Below are 14,205 nucleotides of genomic sequence, written 5' to 3'. Positions count from 1 at the left end.
ATTTATGTATATACTATTCAAACAAACAACCAAATAAATTAATAAATAAATACGTTATAGAATAACGCACTGTAAAATGAAGATACTATCAACAGTTGAATAACCACCACGAAAACGTTATAAGTAGTGCATGATGTGATTATTTCAAAAAATGGGAAATTCAATGCAATACGTCCGATTCGCACGGTTTCGTTGCAACCGAACATCCATGGAGCAGATAGCCGAATAAATGAACCTTGGCTGACGAAGATGTAAGGGGAGGCCTTCACATATTTACGTTAACACTGAGATGTGGTTCAAGCTAGATTTGTTAAAATTCTATGTAATATATATCAATAGAAATGTACCTAACAACTCATTATGCACTCATAAGCTCTGACAACCGATGTGATAACACGTCTGTGTGAATGAATAGTCAACAATTGATCTAGACAGTGGGGAAGAGGCTGAGGGGTTAACTCCATCACCCGCAATCTTTTCACGACACTCTAAGTCCGACAAGGTTTTACGGATCGTGTCAAACAGTAGATAGGAGGTGTTGATTGTTCAACTAAAAAAAAGGGGTGGTCGACTGGCACGTTTGATATGCGTCTGGTTGTTCATGAATTGCCTTGTTTATTGGGTCTCGCGCGGATTTCCTCGCACATTAGAGGTCAAATGCACCAGACATATATGAAGGATATGTGGGTGGCTCAGTTTTGGCACGTAAAATATATGTACATTGTAGCGATCCAGTAAATACGGGCTGTGAAAATATAAAAGTATATAAGAATATAAAAATGTAAGAAAAGTAATCATTATAAAATTTCCATTATCGATACATTTTTTAACTTTATACATCGATCTACCGATTTGGGTAATACGTATACAACATATATCAATATTTAGTTAGAACACTAAAATATAAAGTTATTCATAAATAGAGAATTGTATGTACCTACTGATACACACGTGGTCAGATTAAAACATGGGACCCACCATTAATTTGAATCATCGCTCGGGCTGAAGACTGAATTTCACGACCGAAACCGAGGAACTTGAAAGCCTCCCCACATTTTTGCTAAAATTTCCACTGATCGCGTCACCCATCTGATAACATTCAGTAATTTTTTTTTAATTTGATTTATTTTGATTGTCTTTTCGTGCATATCATGTATGGTATGGCCATTTATCATAAATTATATATTTATCAATTATTTTTGTCACGTATTTCGATATCAATTTGCACCACACTGAATGACTGTAGAATAACATTACTCAATACAAATACGTGGGATCATGGAACTATACTTCCATGGTGGGATACAGCTGAAACACGATGACGTAATGACATGTATAACGATATAATCAGCCTGTAAAAATAGAAAAAGGGTACATTCCAGTTTGCACATAGACTTAAAACTATATGTGTTTTAATTCTCGTTGGTATATACTGAAAAACGGTTGTGTCTTGACCAATTTTAGTAGTCGCGATTACAATGTTCACACCATTTATGGCAGTTATATTTTAGTCACGAATGGATGACCTCCGAGTCCATATATTTATAGTCTAGCAGCCACCGTCCTGGACACACGTACCGTCCCAAATTGGTGGTGTTAATTGGACGGCCGGCTAGCACGTTGTTACAAAAGTTGGATTTTGCGTGGATTACTGTTCCTATTCAATGGCACCAGACGTGTCTATCGACCAATTTAATAATTCAATAGGTTAAATTAGCAGACAGGAAATATCTTTATATGGATTTCCAGAACGGCTGAATTTGTAAATCTAACGGTTGGTGACCAAAAATCACGCACAATTTGAGCAATTGAACTGTTTAAACACAGGATGACGCAAATCAGCCTCTTGAAAAAAGTGAATAGGAGCGTATAAACGACATGGTAAATCAAAGTGCGTAAATCGAACAGACACTCGTGAGCAACATATTAACGCCTAGCTTCACGTCACGTCACGTCACACCACGGCTTTCCCTCGACAACCGAAAAGATGTTTTTTTTTTTCTCGGTTTCGGCTGACACTCGTCAAAAATCGTTTGTTTGTAACCCAAACACAAACTGTTACAATATCCTAGTAGATTGAATAGACTAAAAATATGAATGATGGTATATGTTCACATACATTCTACAAATTAAAGTCGCGACAAATGTAAACAATGTTTGTAAGTTTGGTGTATGTTATGTGCAGTAATTGATAAAACACGTCTAAATTATCCATGCAGTGTGGCGCCACCTAGAAATATTATTGTCAAAATCTTTTGTTTTTTAATTTTGAGTTCTTGAATAATTTAGTTGTTTGTAACGTATATTCACTCACTCTTTAGCCTTTTTAAGTCGTGAACGTCAACATCTGTAGAGCCTATATTCACTAGGTCTTTACCACTCCCTTTACATATTTGTTTGAAACACTGACAAAACTACGAGGATCCAATTTCCAGAATATCACAATTTGCAAAGAGAGGTTGCAAATGTTCTAGCAAATGTGGCACTGCTCACACAACTAATCTTTCAAAAACTCAATAATATACTATATTATAGGGAATAAATGCACGTGGTTGTTGAGAATGTTGCATGCAAATGAGGCTTAGGTAGTAGAACACTGTAGAGCGCCACCTATGATGGTGTTACTTCGTTCTATCTAACTATAAACGTGTCATTCATATTAAACATACCACACTTCACTCGCTGGAATTCTCGAAACTAAGACATAATTAAAATCACACCACCATCACCATTTCAAGTGACAAGTGGACAATAACGGTACATTGTTCAGTTAGCTACAGGATGCGGTGGCAGTATACATCAAACAAAAACACAGAGAGAATTTGGTATTCACTACAGAGCGCCATGAGAAATCTACAAAAATGTGGCTTAGACTTGCGCCTGTCTTTTGCTGCTACACTATTCTATCTCTCTGGTGCCCGTTGGTGTCCGATATTGTACTCGTGAAACATAGGCCGGGAATCGGGTCTAGATTGGACTATAATCAATCATTCAAGGTTTTTGCGTAATTAATGTATAGTATAAGCAAAAACGTCTTATTCCGTTTCATACTTACAATGAGTAGTCTCTCTAGATTCCAAACACTGCCCTCAAACACGTAATCTGGTGATACCGCGAGAAGCAATTGTTCGCGAACGTGTGCCAATTCTTTTCATTGAAGCGCCCTCAGTCGGTCTATTCTAGAAAGTCTATCGCCCGCGAGACGGTCGCGTCTCCTGTCTCACATACATTGCATATATATCTTTGCACATTTGGGCTTTAAAATAGTGTTAATTGGCTACATGACAAAGAAAGAACTTTGAAAGTGGCCGCCAGCGAATACGACAACCCGAAAGAAAAAAAGCGTACCAGGGAAACAATGGCATCAAAGTAAGGCGACTTTCTGTTTCTCTACTGATTGGGTAATGATTGTAACGATCTCCTACGCTATTTCGTTGACCGTGTATCTGTTGTGTCTATTATGATAAGTTACAAACGAATGCTGAGTTAGATAGTGTTAGAACGACTGTTTTAAAACTATCACTGAAGTGTCATTGTGATCTTTGGCTCGAACTTACAGATTTTGTATGTTTAGCTAAAAATGGTGCGAGATTTGGGGATATACGGGGGATATTTTCTAGATATATAGCCAATTTCTAACTTGTTGTTTCATGGTGCTCAGAGTCGCGATTTACACAATGAAAATGTGCATTCAAATCTCGCGAATCAATTTGCATATTATCATGTTATAATTAAGATATTTCATAGAGAATAACTGCCGGTATAGTATGTATGCTTCTGAATGTCAGCTTTTGACTGGGTGTTAGCTGATTTCATATAACAACATTTCAAGTTAATTAAAGATTAAAATAAAAATATCATTATCACATGCAGCTGCCTGTACTAGATATATACATTGGCACATGTACTGATTAATCCTTTGTATATGTGCTGCCATTCTGTGGTTAACCAATCGTTTTTTTTTTTCATGATGCGGAATACTTTTAGACATTTTCATTCAGGGAATGTAATATACAAGTGTGTTTATTTGAAACGACACAGCGTAGGCTATGCGGTTTGTTTATAAGTTTCTCGCTCGCCAACAAATGTAATCGACGAGTTTGACGATTAAAAAGTAGGCGACAAATATAAGCAGTGTTGTCGCATTTACGGTGCGCATTTCTAACGTACGCTGGTTTCGTTTGAAAAAAACAGCTCTTGTATTTGGAGGAAGATACTGCGCCTCGCGTCTCTCAGCAAACCTGTCCGCCTGCCCAGCACAGCCCACACTGAACACAACGTTGTAAACGTAAAGAGATTGTTGTGTATTCGTCTGAATTTGAGTCCTTACAAAGTCAACACAAAATATAATTCACAAACAGAAAATAAAAATCTTAGTTGATCATGCCAAAATACTAGTATGTGAAACTCTTATGTATATATTCGATAAATATATCATAAGTACATATGGATTCGGCCGTTTCTAACCTCCGCGAAAAATTATAATTATAATTCCCAATCCCTTATGTTACAATACACGTATAAACTAGGTAAACTTTTGTGACAGTGAGTTCCAAAGGTCATCTGTGATATAAATTTGCAGAATCGTCCAATTTATTGGACAATTAATCGAAGCTAGTCGTTTTTTGTCATGTACACGCGACTTTTGCGATATGTGTATTTCTCGATACTAGAACGCAAACAATAACTTTAATTGGACGTTGCTTCATAGTTTGCTCAGATTAATGAAATGATGTTGATTTTCACACGAATATCAGCTAAAAGTGCAACTACACGTCACGTTTCTATAATTCAAAATCATCTAAATGCACATTAATGACAACTTCTGAAGGTTTCTGAATTTATTTGTTATTTTCTAGTAGTCTATTTCATTTTTCTAATCAATGTCACATTCTCTGACAATGTTGAATAAAACTTAACGTCGAAGGCATGTATCTCTGTGTCAATTTCATCCCGTAAGTTCAATGCGTGGTCATAATTACATTGTTTGAATTTTGAAATTCGTGTCATCCCTTTTTTCAAAAGTTGAAACTTACACGTAAAAAAATTTGTCGATTTACAGTATAGTAGAGAGATGTAAATACAATTATCGACAGTGGCGTATAGTTACAAATTATCAAGATTATCATAGAATTATCATTTTTGGGAATATCAATTAATTAAAAAATAGTTGTGTCTATTGTGATGGATCAAAGCACACGCCATACACGAATAATAGTCTCGGAATGCTTTTGACACATGTACGAAATCCTATTGCACGAAGGTGTCTGGATCAAGAATTGAATGATTTTCGTAACCCGATAAAAAAGTACAGTAACTTAATTTACACGCATGTTACACGACATTTGCGCACTTAACGCCGTTTCTAACTTAGTGTATCGCGTTTTGCTCATAACCCTTTAAACACCGTGACCAAAATCAAGTTACTTAAGACACCGTCCACAAATAGTTCCAAGTTGTAGTCTGCTTTGTCTACAGAAAATTTTGAGGAGTATTTGTGACAAAAACTAAAAGCAATGTAATATTTTATCTGTTTAATCCAATATTACGATCGAATTCAGTGAAAATTACAGAAAATGCGGACAAATTTACCCTATGTTGAGCTCAAAATGTTAATATCGCTGTGTTCCATGACACGCGTCGCCGTGGCGACAATAGGGACAATTCTTACTTACTAATGGAAAAACTAACCGACATAAAACGTCGGTAAGATCGGACCATGTGAGATTTAATATAACCGTATATCACAACAAGGTATAAACGTAACATGAATGATAATTCACTGATCCTTTTTCCTTGTGATTGTGCTATATCGGCCATTTCCGATAGTGGGAAATAAATCCCAACCCACCTATTTCAAAACTACTAGTATGCGATGCGTGGTTGAATTATGGATTATTTAATTTCATGCTCATTCGTAGTGGTCGCGTTGATGGAGATCACGGTAACATCGTCAATCAAAGCATTTATTTGTTCAATTTAGAATTATCAGTTTTTTTGTTTTTTTTAGAAATGAAGGACCAAAGATGCACATTCATTATACAAATATACGAAATACAACCACACCCTCCTAAGACAATAAAAAACAAACTGCACTGAGACAAAAGTAACAAATTAACAACTATGTATTTAGTGAGTCGAAATACAATCCACTGTCTTTCGGAATGTGTTTTTCTTTTTTTCTCTGATTAGGTGATCGACACTTCAAATCACGGAATGTGACGGTATCCTGTGATGGCATTCATGTAATCATTTCACGACGTTTTTGTTAGGATCGAAACCTACAAAGCATCGATCTTAACATTTTCTCGGGACCACGAGAATATGTTCACTATGTCGATAACGTCAGCTTCTGCGAATTTGTCTTGAAAGCACTGATAAACGGTTTACAGAAACGTGACAATTTGGCGGCCGGTCTTCAAAGGTCGACATACACCGACGCAATGAGATCAACTGTTACCCGCACTCGGTGCAGGGACCATATCCGTAAAATCACACTTCGTCGTTGACGAGAAACACTTAACGAAAGTCTTCATAATAATAAATAATAAAATCAATTTTTGTGTTGTCGCTATTCTCCAGTCTGCATAACCGCTGATCGAATTGATTTGAAACACCTTCTATGGTTGATTCACATTCCCTCTATAACCCAGGGTCTGTGGTTGATTATATTTATAAACGGATTTGATGTGTTTTCGTGTAAATCAACAAATCTCGGTTTGTTTTCATTGTTATACTTCACCATGTGTCGATTCTGTGTAAAAGAAGTATGATACCTATTTAAAAAAAATGATGCCAAATACATAAGCGAATCATTCCAATACCCGTATTGGTTAAAGTGCGACAGTCGTCGTGCCGCGTCCTGTTCGATGTGAGACTCATAGCGACGTATACAACGCGTGTAAAATACATTGTTTATTTACATGAAATTCGTGCACACGATGCGCGACCACCACAGCCCCTATAAGGTATAAAAACAAAAATATCTGGATTTTATTCATACTCCACAACATCGATGAAGGTGATTTCCACGGAAAATCTTTTGTCTAGAAAAAAGACCATCTTGCCCATCATGAACTTGCTTCGGCAACTCGACACATTCATATTTACATTAATAGTAAACAATGACGTCACTCGCGCATAACACACAATCTTCAAGTTTATAGTGTATTTGCAAATAATAAATTTAGGATTTGTGCGGTTCTACTTAATTGGTGGTGGTTTGATAAAAAAGATAAAAGATGTCCTTTCGGGTGTAATCAGGTGCATGTATTATTTGAAATGGACAAACACAAGAAGTATGTAATATACATTACTTGGGGTTGTTTTAATGGAATTAAACAAAGACTAAAGCTATTAAGGGAAGAAAAGAATAGAGAGTCAGTGGCCACCCTAACAAATTGCAATCAATATAGGGTCGGCGGTGAAAGAAAGAGAGAGAAACAAATCGTCGTAAAACAGACAAAAGAATGGAAACACGCCCACATTTGAAAATCGGGGGGTAATTTCGGTATTTTTCAAAGCGCGATGCGGGAAGGAGGGGAGAATATGGCGAGATTCCCAGGCGCGCGACTTGTCTGCTTCGAAGGGGATTGTACCACCCAACAAGAAGTACGGACTCTCGACACGCCAGACCGCAAATTTAATTGATATATGAATGAAGTGATCGGCCTTGTTTATAATGAGTGATTCTGTAAATATTGAATAACCGAGCGTACAGCGAAGTTCCTGTCTCCCGGAAGTTGTTGAAATATACTTGTTAGCAACTTCCGGCGGGAATGACCGACGAATTGGAACAAGGAAGAGGGTATGACTACGCAATTCCAAGGCCAATTCTACGTTCAGTTTTAAACAAAATGATTATCGATTATGCTTCTGTGGTATTGATTTTCGATTATTGTACAGCAACCGTTGATCTACTTGCGACAGTTGTCTGGCTGACTCGCCAGGTCATTTTGACAAGTTTCGAAAGAGTTGACAGCCAGACGACTGACGGGAGATGACCAAGTGTAAATCTGGCCGACGTGTGGCGGCATCCCCCACAGACGGAACAAGGTGTGAAAACTGCCTGGATTAGATGGGGGATTTGGGGGACAATCAAAGTTGGCGTAAATTTTAACGTTAGCCAATGAAATCTCGTGAATGCGTCATGAATATTTAACACTCTCCTAAAGGCGGCAGAAATCAGAAGACTAATTTGAATATTCATGATCGGCGGTCTGTGATCCTATCAACGTAAACACGCACGTCTAAGTGGGCTACACTTATATAGGGTCCAAACACTCAGTCAGAAGTAGTCATTCGTATAACCTCCGTGAAGTATACTTGACCTTTGAGTTTTTACACATATATACTGATAATTCTACGTCTACAGACACGATATGACAACAGTTGACATGAAGCCACCGTCGTACAACGTGAACCACCTCTTGAGCGCCGTGCAGAGCGAGATGAACGACTGTACCAAAAAGGGAGACCCAACGGAACGACACGTTAAAATATCGCTAGAAGACGTGGAATTATGGAAACGCTTTGGGAATTTGACAAATGAAATGATTGTCACCAAGAACGGAAGGTAAATAATCAAAAAGTCGTTTTTAAAATTAAGATTTAAATGTAATTGTTAGGTGGTTGGTGAATTATGAACTGGCGTTTAGCAATCATGCTATAAGAGCAATAATTCACTGTATTAATACTGAGTTACCGATGTGTGCCGTTGTGTTTGCAAATGTTTACAGATTTACCTGCCAATCGAAAGCCGGTATTCATAAAAAATAAAAACTTTAGACAAAAACGCATCTCGTATGTCTCGTTCATCAGTCTAACCAAAAACAGAAAAATAACACTTAAATGGACAGTTTCGTGAATAAACAGTTTCGCCGATATAGTGTTCTAACTTAGTTATATTTTGAAATCTGTATACTAGTATAGCAACGTGAGTGCCTGGACAATACAATTTGAATTTTTTTGTTTTTCATAGACGAATGTTTCCAGTCCTCCGTATCTCAATCTCAGGGCTGGATCCAAACGCCATGTATTCGGTACTTCTAGACTTCGTGGCCGCCGACAATCACCGCTGGAAGTATGTGAACGGTGAATGGGTGCCCGGCGGTAAACCCGAAGCCGCTGCACCGAGTTCTGTCTATATACACCCTGATTCGCCTAACTTCGGAGCCCACTGGATGAAGCAGTCTGTTAATTTCAGTAAAGTGAAACTAACAAATAAACTCAACGGCGGCGGGCATGTAAGTTGCACAAAAGTTTTATTTAGTTCTTCGAGTGTGTGCTATCTGATAATTACGCTGTGTATTTACTTATCATTGAATTTTAATTTAATTAATTCGTGTTTTTTTTCCATTTGACTTAGATCATGCTGCATTCTCTTCATAAATACGAACCTAGAGTTCATATCATCAAAGTTGGAGGTAACGAAAAACAGCGCATGGTCAGCACCCATACTTTCAAAGACACCCGTTTCATTGCCGTTACCGCCTATCAGAACGAAGAGGTAAGGGTTTTACTTTCACTAAAACAAAACATTTGTATTATCGTATTTCCTAAGATTTTATCGCGTTGCCAGGACTACGATATATTTTTACATGATATCAGCTAATTTGTTATTTGCCATCGTCACCTTCTTATCAATATTAGAGATGATTTCTTGTAATCCGATTCACGTATGTCTTTGATTTCGCCGACGGCTTCTGTGACACCTTGCCACGGCGTTATGCCCATGGCATTATGCGCTAAAATGGTTCTACGTACATGTACAAGTAGTCAAATTTTGCTATTTTTCTCTTCCAGATTACTGCACTCAAGATAAAACACAATCCGTTTGCTAAAGCCTTCCTAGACGCCAAAGAAAGGTAAGACATCACGGACTTCACATCCCGTCTTTCGCTAAGCCCCGCATAGCTACAAAACACGTCTTTTAAATTGTTCAAGCTCCAACCCGCCGTGGACTCACCGATAACTGACCCCTCTGTCTCTTGATCAACGTGTTAATTTACGTTTTGTAATGTGTTGTCTTAGTCCAGGCATTGTTTTGAACTTTCTTTTTACTAGTCCGTCGAGCCCATTGTATTTTTTACAAAAGTCATGTTCACAGCTGTGTTTGTCTGACGTCTTTGCAACACTTTCACCCAAAAGAGGGTGGTTTTGTGTACTTCTTGTCCAGTAAATTGATTGGTAAATTACTTATCCAAACACGCATTGACAGGGCTGTGTAGCTAATCGTCCCACCCCTGTATTGTCGTCATCCTTACTTCCCTCCTATGGTCCCACAAACACCCGATACAACCTTTCCCACACCCGCATTACTGCCGCACATGCTCACATAAACTGTTACAATTTGAGATCTCCCAGCCGCGAACTAAAACTAAACGTGTTTCTATTTCCAGGTGTGATAGCAGAGACCTATTTGCCGAGGCCCATGTGCATGACATGCAGCAACAGTGCTCACAGCGTAAGTATGAGAAATGGGTGTACCAATAATAAGAATAGAGTGTCACAGGATCGTCGACCGCCAGACTGTTTACAGTTTAGTGTTATCACCTTCGTATTGTGCTGTAATACATACTGTGAAATAGCTAGACCGATTACCAAACCAATAATATATCGATTTTGTCTCCGTTAGCGAGGACATCGCATATATGCGATATTCCTACGTAATACTAGTTCGTTTTCCGTTGTATGTATATGTAATTCAGTACTTAATTTCATGTCATGTCGTTATTATTATCTATATGTAATCAAATCAAATTATTTTTTTTTGTTACAGTTGGTGGATGGTTTCTCCCTGGTACGAGTGCGTTATGTCCCGCTCCAGACCCCAGACAGTTCAGCAGTATAGGTTTACATGGAAGCGCACCTGGCTGTGAACGCTACAACAGTCTCAGATCTCACAGAAGCGCTCCGTACCCATCACCGTACCAAAAACACTCACAAACTGGTAAGTACGCTCATATAATAACTATATTATTAGCTGTTGTGAAACTAATTATCCGTTTATACCCTTTTTTGATAACTGTAAATTGAACTACCATATATTATTCTGACATGCAATTATGGACCCTCTATGATACAACATACCGATTACGCCGTGGATATACCAACTCATATTGACCCGTACCACCCAAAGTAGTAACGGACCATCGATGTATACAGACACACTTTTTCAATCGAATTGACGCCCTTGTATGATTCATAACTTGACAAACAGACGTGACTCTCAAATTGATATTTGTACCATCTCCCCCACAATTGACTTTATTATCACCTCGTCCCACGCTACTTCTTTGTCACAAAAAATAGCCGGCGTCACAAGATTACCTTTCCCCCTCTATCAACTACATATACCCAGTATGTAAACGTTTTGGGGACTCAAGTACATGGCTTATTTTCGTTTTCAAACTCCATTGTCAATCTTTTTACGACCCTGTGTAATTAGGCATCTAAATAAACGGAATACTGTTTTACGACATATCACATGCACACGGGTTCGGTTTTACGACTTCGCCCGAACGAGTGGTACTATTTCAGTTTTCAGATTATTATAATTCGACTTCGTTATGATTAAAAAATACAAGTTGCATACTACAAATGCAACTACTACTATTTCCACACACCCGTTTCCTGTTTGTTTCCTTAGTTACTGTCCAAGTTTTGACGAACAGCTGATGGCGCTGTTGGGTTTTATATCTCATTGGCCATCTTGGCCCATCCAAACACGACCATGAATAGTTTATAGCTTTGGCAATGTTTTAACTGGTACTCTTCCTTGACAATCAGGTTTATTTTTTAACCAGACACTCAACGTACTCCTGTAATTCAATTTCACGTTACGATTTGTTGTTATGTTTTATTGCCGTTCGTCAAAAAAACATTAAAAATACTGACTCACCTTGGGTCATCCACGTTCTTGTTTTTATTCTCGTCCGTTTCCACTTTCTCACCAAAAATGAAACCAATTCTAGTGACATTGCCGCATATTTGAACCAACCGTTCGAAATTTTGACAAACTTTTACCAACTTGTATTTTTTTTTAAGTTCTTTTTTTTGCCCAGTCATGTATGTCTACTTTTTGTTCAAGTTCACTCTCATTTTCCGTCATTTCGTTTTATTAGAACCCCCTTATCGCTAATCAACTAAACGCGGTGTTCAAACCTGTAATTTGGCAATCGAATAAAAGGTGGTAACATTGATAGGCGCCAAGAACCAAGGTGGTTCTTCACGGTGTCCGACTTTTATGACATCTAACCCGGTCGTTCCAGCAACCGTGGTCATTAATATTTAGAATTGACAATGACAATGTGACTACAAGAAACTTCCAAAACTCCGTCAATATGTTGATCTTTTTGGATTAATTTTAATGATTTTTACTTACATTTGTACATTTTTCCGCCATGTTAACTAATCATGTTTTATTTTATTGTTTCTCTAGCCAATAGTTACGCAGCCGAGTCAATGCTGTCAGCTCATGAAAACTGGCCGGCTCTACCCGTCTCGTCGCACACATCGCACCCCAGCAGCCAATATCCATCAATGTGGCAGATTGGAACACCGGTGACTAGTGCTAACACAGCCATACCAACGGGAATTATTCGATCGCCATACGGCTCGATCCCCGCCACCATGAGTGGAACGAACAGCTTACATTCCGGTCATTCGCCTATCTACGAGTCGTCGCACACCGACGTTCCGGACACGTACACAACCCACCAAACTTTGTCGGCGCCTAAACAGGGATGGAACCCCCTCACGCCACCTCTGGTATAAGACTTATTTGCACTGAAAAGACAATTTCTTAAAGTTTTGATAAGTTTTTTGAACAAAAATGTTTATTTTTTATATGACGTTGACCGTGACCGCCTCATGTGGATGGATGGCAAATCATTCAAGTCCGAAATTGACATCCACGACTAAGACCATACCTACCTCTTCAATCGCACCGACAATCGGTAACAAGTTTCAGGGTAAAATTGAGTCATTTTCTCTTGTACTTAAAACCTTCTATTAAAAGTTTCTATCCATTTTTTCGGGATATTTAAAGAATAGTTTGTTTTCGTATTTCACACAGAACGTAAGTGCAATTTTTATTTGTTTTGTTTTATTATTTTAATTCAAATTCAGTTTTCTTGATTTATTTCAAATAATGTAATTACGCAGCTACATTTGGTATGTAGAAGGTCAACTCCAACACAGTGATTTTAATTTCAACGGAATTCGATTTCATAAAATGCAGGTTTCAGAGTTGATGTCTCCTCAGTTCCTTAATGTTTACGTTTTTTTGTTTCAAATAATAACCTTGCCAAATATTCCTTCATATTTATATATTGTAAATGTTTATCTGCCGTATTTTTTCTGAAAGAATTAAATAGAATTTTTTCTACATGACACCTTTTACTCTGTCTGTGTTTTAATCGCTCCTAATCTCATCTTCAAGTTTTTTGACTGTATTAACCAATGGCCGCAATGATGAGGTAATGAATTATATTTGCTCTGTTACATAACTGACGTAGATTCACGCCGCGGAGTACTAGTACTCCTTCTAAGGGCAAATAAAAACGTTCCACTATTTGCCGTATGATAACTGAGCATACATGATATATTCATCTTCATTCGCGTGAAACTAAACCTCTGCTATTTTTGTTTGCATGTTCATGTACGGACGTTTAATACAAGAGGCCAGGCAAAACACAAATCGTATAACAATCGAAAATATCCGACTATTGAGTCGTGTTTACCATAACAAAAGATCTAATAGTTTCGATTCTGCATATTTTCACAGTCACGACTGACAAATGACCCAGAAAATTGCCATTCTGATGATTAAATTAATCAAGATACGCCCAATGACGTCATGATGATATAGCTCTGCTCGACCTTATACAGTATTTCAGTGATAACTTCCACGTGACATATATTGAAAAAAACGAACTTTCCCGGATGTGTATTTGTATTACTATCCAATTGAACATGACACCCGACACGTAGTAGGTTATTTGTCGGTTTCTGGTGCATGTGATATATTCTATTTCGTGACGTCATTTAACTAGTATTCTCGTTCGAAGCTGACCCCGCATACCAAAATTTGCACTCTGTGACTACTAATGTTTTAGGATTTCGGGGTAGACGCTAGTATTTGAAAGACTTTTTAGTGACTATATTGCGAACTAGGTTTGTACAATATGGCAAAGTGATGAC

General features: G+C 37.9%; 1 protein-coding gene across 1 annotated transcript; it reads left to right on the top strand.

The window, feature by feature from the left end:
- The first annotated feature begins 8,309 nt into the window (after positions 1 to 8,309).
- Positions 8,310 to 13,395, top strand: bra (T, brachyury homolog). Its single transcript, NM_001164895.1, is given in 7 exon segments — positions 8,310 to 8,575; positions 8,981 to 9,245; positions 9,368 to 9,508; positions 9,805 to 9,866; positions 10,401 to 10,465; positions 10,781 to 10,951; positions 12,443 to 13,395. Coding segments are annotated over 7 exon segments (1,233 nt in total). The 5' UTR covers positions 8,310 to 8,381; the 3' UTR covers positions 12,778 to 13,395.
- The last annotated feature ends 810 nt before the right edge of the window (positions 13,396 to 14,205 follow it).

This window comes from Saccoglossus kowalevskii, chromosome 11 (genome assembly GCF_978046115.1).
Source record: "Saccoglossus kowalevskii chromosome 11, keSacKowa6.1, whole genome shotgun sequence".
Lineage (NCBI taxonomy): Eukaryota > Metazoa > Hemichordata > Enteropneusta > Harrimaniidae > Saccoglossus > Saccoglossus kowalevskii.
Note: the sequence above shows the minus strand (reverse complement) of the source record. Positions and strands in the feature narration are given on the sequence as shown.